Source organism: Enoplosus armatus, chromosome 11 (assembly GCF_043641665.1).
Source record: "Enoplosus armatus isolate fEnoArm2 chromosome 11, fEnoArm2.hap1, whole genome shotgun sequence".
NCBI lineage: Eukaryota > Metazoa > Chordata > Actinopteri > Centrarchiformes > Enoplosidae > Enoplosus > Enoplosus armatus.
The window spans coordinates 11,725,149-11,731,958 of NC_092190.1; the positions used below are offsets into that span (position 1 = coordinate 11,725,149).

General features: G+C 42.1%; 1 protein-coding gene across 1 annotated transcript; it reads right to left on the reverse strand.

The window, feature by feature from the left end:
* Positions 1-487: 487 nt before the first annotated feature.
* sox21b (SRY-box transcription factor 21b) lies at positions 488-2,629 on the reverse strand. Its single transcript, XM_070914351.1, has 2 exons — positions 2,413-2,629; positions 488-2,269 (listed from the first exon to the last, which is right to left on the reverse strand). The coding sequence occupies exon 2, from the start codon at positions 2,250-2,252 to the stop codon at positions 1,506-1,508; it is 747 nt and encodes a 248-aa protein (XP_070770452.1). The 5' UTR covers positions 2,253-2,269; positions 2,413-2,629; the 3' UTR covers positions 488-1,505.
* Between the last annotated feature and the right edge of the window lie 4,181 nt (positions 2,630-6,810).

The window sequence follows — 6,810 nt, forward strand, 5'->3', positions numbered from 1 at the left end:
TTGAACCCTTGTGCACCCAATAACACACACACACACACACACCTGCTACACACACACACCTCACTCTGGTGCACGTGAGAACATGCACTCCTCCTTTTAATTTATATCAACTTTTTCTTTTTAAACTTGGGAGCGCGCACACTCAGCTCAGGTTTGTTTTAAAAGCCTCAAAGAGCAGCTTGTTCTGCAGCCTGAAAGCTGCTCTCTCTCTCTCTCTCTCTTTCTTTTTGTGTCCCCTGCATGGGAAAAGAAAGCTCAGAGTTTTATCTTCCTTCCTATTCACGATTAAAATTGTGATAAATAAGGTTTTGGCTCTTGATTACAATGGGCTGATTTAGATTCCCCCCCAAGTAATGCCATTCACGGCGCGGACAAAAGCGGCCTTTGGAGGATACCTTACACTTCACCTGGACTGAGGAGCAGGACAAGAAAAAAAAAAAAGATAACAATCTTGTTCATCTCATCAAGAACTGCAGCCGCGATTCCCTTCCGTTTAATCCGAATACGCTTTATTGTAGTCCTTGCTCAACAAGTGAACAGTAGCAATAGGTTGAAGTACATAACGGAGGTTAAAGAAAACACAAAACATACAAATTCCATAAGAGTTAGTTAAAAAGCTTTTTTTTCTGCTGCACATGATACGAGGAGTGGGAGGGTGAGGGGTCAAGAAATGATAAACTTCTGCATTTAAATTGGAACTTTTTTTTCTTTTCTTTTTTAACTGTTTGGAGGGGGAAAAAAACACGGTTTGTTGAATCAAACCCGAAAGTTGCAATGCACTGAAATTGAATATCACCTTCAAAATAAATTACATCCCCTACGTTTCATGTGCAAATATGACAGAACTAGTCGTTGTCCTTTTTAAAATTGTCTGGGTCACCATAGATTCCACTAAACAATAAATATTACAGACATCTATAAAACGGTTTAAAAACTCAAAATATACACCGGATTTCTAGTGAAATACGTAGGTTCCTGGCCCTATCTCAAACACTAAGCCTATAACGGCAAATAAACTAGAGTCATTTTTATCTGTACACATTTACAGTCAGTTCAAGAGGGGAGAAACGTTGTGACAATAATCCCGTGATTCATATGCTCATTGTATGCTGCCCTTGATTCCAACAGGTTAGTCGAGCAGGTGCAACTTGCAGGAGATAGAAATCGAGTAGTGTACCGCTCAAAGTGGGTTTTCACAAGAGCAAACTGCCCTGACACCCTCTTCCTCTCAAATGTGTGCATTTCTGCCACCCTTTAGTCCTTGTCCTCTGGGCTGCGAGAGGTGATGGCTGAGTAATAATAGATTAGAGAGTTCTCTAAATAAGCATTACCTTAGATAAAGGCATTAATCAATATACATACACATGTGATATCTGAGACGACGAGCACTTCATCACATGTACAAGTTTGTGCATGCATAATAAAACTCTTGCATGAATAGCTTTTTTTTGTTTGTTTGTTTTAGTTTTCACATTTCATTTTGTTAGAAGTCCAAAGTGGGCCTATCATAATGCTGCCGCATATGCAGGGTACGGTTCAAGTTGAGGTTTTCCCATCCCGGGGAGCAGGATGTATGCTAAGGGCGGCTGGAGTCCTGCTGAGGGCCAGCCCGTACAGTTACAAGGGATCATGTAGCCTGGGTTTCCCGGGGACGGATGTGAGTGAGTGTGGGTGTGCGTCCCGCCACCTACACCGCCAGTCCCGGTGAAAGCCGTGGTGCCTCCCGGCGGGTAGCCCAGCGGGGACGCGTACGGAAACGAAGGTGGGGAAAGCTCAGTCATCTTGGATCCCAGGTCGAAAAAGGAATATGGGTTCGTAGCCATGGCCGGGTTGAAGAATACCCTCGCCGCTGCGGCCGCTGCGGCCGCTGCTGCCTTATCAGGGTTCCCCAGGATGGACTCGGAAAGTGCTCCTGCGGAAAGCCCGTTAACTTTGAGTGCGTCGTGCTCCCCGAGATTGTAGGGCACGGGGAAAGAAAACTTATCTTTTTTCATCAGAGTCTTGGGCTTCCGCCTCGGTCTGTATTTATAGTCTGGGTGTTCCTTCATGTGCATCGCTCGCAGTCGTTTGGCTTCGTCGATGAATGGCCTCTTCTCAGACTCGGTGAGAAGTTTCCACTCCGCTCCCAATCTCTTGCTGATCTCGGAGTTGTGCATTTTCGGGTTCTCCTGAGCCATTTTTCTGCGCTGGGCTCTGGACCAGACCATGAAAGCATTCATCGGGCGTTTAACGTGATCCATTGGTTTAGACATGTTGGCACAACCTCTCTCTGGAAAACAAAACAAAAATAATAATAATAAATACGTTACGCTTAAGTATAAAGCAGAACAAAATCACACACAGAAAGTTTAACAATCCAGTTACATTCGTTTAAGATTCACCACAGCTGCAGCTCGTGTTTTGGCTACTTACTTAAGACTTCAATTCTTCATCCCACCGTTGAGGATCTTCCGTAAAGTACAAGTGGCAGCGTCCTTATGAGAGCTCAACTTATGTTTTCTGCTTCGCGGTGGCATCCATCAGTGATAAGCCTTTAGCAAAGAGGAGAGGTAGAAAAAAAAACACAACAAAAGAAAAAAACAAACCGCTGTCTTGTTTTCCTGTTGTCGCCGGAGACTGTCAACCACCACTCAGCTGCAGCATTTACGCAAGTGAATGAGAACTCCCGCTTGCCCCATGTGAAATACGGGATTGTGTGGCAGGTAGTGAAAGTGCAGTGGCGCATGCGCAGTCGCGCCCAGCACGCAGACGACTCCTGAACGATTTAAAAAAGAAAATCCCACCCTGTTTGAAGGGAAACGCGCCTCGTATCGTGTATCTTTATTTGTTACGTGAGTTGTTGTTTTTTTTATCTGACTCAGAGCGGTGACCTCGGTGCTGTTTGGACTCTTTAGCTTCATATTCCAAATTATATTTATTCCAATGAGCAACTTGTCGGAGTTGTGTTGTTCAGTTAAAGTCATTAACTTGTTTACTTGGCAGCGACGGGCTCACCTGAAAATGACCTGAGGACGGCAGCGTGCGCGAGCCTCTCACCAACACGCCGACAACATCTGGCGAAGGTGACAGCAGCAGACAGGTGCACGCTGTTGTGGAAGTTCAGCCTCAAACTTGCATTGAATCTGAGCCACCAAACACTTGAGAAACACGCACACGCGGTCCCTTCTTTAAAGCACGCCTGGTCGCCTGCTTCCTTCTCTGTTTCATTTGGTTTAATTGACAATCAGAGCAGCTTTGAATCCGCCGGTGTCACTCCACTTCCTCACCTTTCATCCTCACCGGCGTCTCTCCGCCTGCCCCCTTCCCTTCTTCCCCCATGGGTGGTAGCCTCCTGCCATTGAAAAGTAGTGTGTTAAGACGACAACAGAGGTAAAGAATGTCTTCTTTAATTTTCTGATATTGTGGCATTTTGTCGTAAATACGCAAATGCTGAGGAGGTCTGAAGTGTTTCTAATCGCGCTTGGTGAAATTAATTACTTTCCTGAAATCCCTCTTTTCACTTTCACTTCAAAGGACTTTCCCAAGGGCAGCGAATCGACAACTGAAATTAGGTTGTCGAATATTCAAGCAATTACAGTTATCTGCGAGACTTGTTGAGTAAATTGCAGGTTTAAGTGGTTTGTTCTCGCACCTTCTCAGTTGTACATAATTATATATGTACGGGGGAAAAGGAAATGGAGAGGGGCTGTATCGAACAATATTATAAATGAGGAATTAGGCTGTAGGTCGAGCGTTTAAATTAGGATATAAATGGATGTCAAATTCAATTCACTGTACTGTTGTTCTTTTTGAACGGTTTAGCCTAATCTAAGGGCAGTTTACACAATATATAATGCGGAATTGTTATTATTATTGTTGTTATTATTAATAAAAACATAGGACTTGTAATTACTTTGACTATAAATAAGGTGTCGGCAGATTGTGGACAGGGTGAAAGTTGAGTGATGACGCTGACCTATCCCAAAGTGATGCGCAGTTTAAGAGACAGCGCCCTTTTGATTGCTGCATGTGGAGCCTGAGATTTTTTTTTTCATTATTCTGTTAACAAGGATTAGGGTTGTTTTATTGCAACGGAGAGAAGAAAAAAAAAAGAAGCTCACTGAGGGATCGCTCTTTTGTCTCAAGTAGGAAACCTGACAAGGTGAGGATGATCCGCGCCAAGAGGACCAGATGAGAGACAAACCTGATGCCTAAACTGAGTCGCAGCATCTCTCAACACCGTGCGCCCCTTTTGTCGGCTTGTCATTCACCTCGATAACATTACTGCAATGAAGCGCTCCACTCACTCCGCAGGAGCATGAGCCTCTCATGACACAAACGGGGGAAAAATTGCTATGAATTATATGAATAAGTTACGGTGGAAAGTTCTTATCGGGAGTTGACAGTTATGGAGGTTGTGTGCAATTGAGTGTCTGCACACATGCGTGCTTTTCACTGGCCCCCTGGTGATTTCATATTTTTTTTTATTCCTCTCTGCGTTTTTATTTTTTGAATGTTATTATTTTGTTTAGGATTGTTTGACAATGCAGAGAAACACCTCCCCTTTCTGTCCTGCTCCTAAAGCATGGCTTCTGTTCTGTTTTTAGTTTTTTATAACGTGTGTTGGAGGATTTCAGATGATGGCTGGGCCTAGTTGAGCCTGCATTAACGGGAGCAGGTGCAGCATGTTTTCCACTCATCAAAATGTCAAGATTTGTTGTATCTGTTTCACAAAACAGCTTATTATTTTTTCAGACTGAGGAAACATTAATTCATTCAATATAGTAATTTAATGAAGATCTGATTAAAAAAAAAAAAATAACACCAACAACAATCCAGTCTGTGTTTTCTCCCCCTCTTCTACCTCTGCCTGGGTCCTGGAAATAACACTTAAATAATTCAAGATGAGTTAGTGAGAGTGGGGGAATTACCTGCCGATAAAGCCCGGGTCCAGCCTCTGAGACGGAGCCAGCACTCCCACCTCACAGCACACTGATGATAAGACTGAATAGAAAAATATCATGCAAATAGAAGGCAGACAGCAGCAACAACAAGCCCATGGGGACATTTTCCTACCCGGTAGAGATCGCACACAGTTCACTCTAAAGTGCTAAAGCCATCACTCTGAAATAGGAGCCCCTGGAGGTGCAAGAATCTTCATGATAGCGCCAAACAGTTTATTCTGCTCAACACTCCACTAACTCTGGGAGAAAGCACAACAAATTATAGAGAGAGTTGATGAGGATCCCTGGATAATCTCGGTTTGCATAAAAAGGCCTAATCTATAAAGAATATTGTAGGATGTACCTTCTTTTTCTTTTCAAAATGTTTACTGTTATTCTGGCACCGCTGGAGGTGGAGGGAGGGGAAGCACGTCTTAAAAATAAATTGATTTCAAGATAACACAAGTTGACCTCTTGCTATATCGCTTTTCTTTGACTGGGGGAAGGAAAAAAAAGTGAGCAGAGTAAACAACAATATCTTCTGTTTGCCACTTCAAACAGAAGAGAGTCGTATTTACAGCCACATGAAAGTTTGCTCATTATCGGGGAGGTTTGAAGAAAGGGAGAGGGAGGGGTCCTGATCGTGTACCTGATGTGGTTTCTTTCTGCTTGTCTGATCACAGCTCTGCCTGGATCTTCCCCTCTTCCTTGTCAGCTGCATAGCTGCTCCCATGCAGGCCGGGGCCAAGGCAGAAGCAGCAAACGCACCTCACAGTGAAAGGTAGTCATCTCAGTCTCATCTGTGTTCTGAGGATTTTCATTAATCCTTGTATGAACATGCCACTTGCTCCATTTTTTACAGCTGATTTTCAGATTAAGGATTTATTCTGCAGATAAACGGCACGAATCTAGTCCAAAATATTTCATTAGTTTTGCTAAAAGCCCATTTAAAAGCATGACTGATATTATAATACTGAAGTTTTAAGGAGGGAGAAATATAATATTGTTTCAAACGTAATTACTGTGCATTTTCAGTTAACTCTTTTCATCACGTAGCCTATTTTTATTAATCATCGGCTGAAATAAATTCCAATTGCGCACGATCAAGACAAAGGTATTCATATCAAAGACGTTTTTGAACAAGGAAAGAAAATCTAAAATATTGTAAATACATTTTCCAGCAAAGCAAACATGTTACACTCACAGGAGGACAACAGTGTTTCCTGCATGATGTGGAGAGTATTGAAAGTCAATTTGTCACTATCACACGCCATTAGCTGCAGAATCTTATCTTAAGTGAGCCTTTGATAAAGTGTTAATGACAAACAGTTTAGTGTTGTAAGGGATCCAATTGATTACTTTTTAAAGATGATTGCATTTAGATTAGAAGTCATTTTGTCTAATGAGGTTTCTTTACAGCTTCTACAATACGTAGAAAATATGCTTAAGTGCAAGGCAATATAATGATCGGATTGGTGAAGAGACAATGCCGACTTCAGCATCACTTCAAATGAGTCACACAGAATGCCTGAATAAATACATAATTAATGTGAATAAAGTTAATATTTTTTGTGCGGTTTAAATATGTGACCTATTTTGAACGTTGTGTTCTCAAAATATATTCAATAAGTGCCAAATTAGTTGTGCAGTTCTTTAATCATTCTAATTATACAGTCTTTATTGCTCCTTAGGGCAGACTTTCGTGTCTTTGTCTCAGTGGGAATTATTTTGGTGAAGAACCAAAATATTTACTCAACCACAACCTAAATATTACGCATATCAAGAGGAATTGAGAAATAATCCTCTCATAGAGCACAGTATTAACTTAATCACATTAGTGGAAATACTATTGATAGTGGTCATGATCCCAAGTGAGGGAATCTGTAAT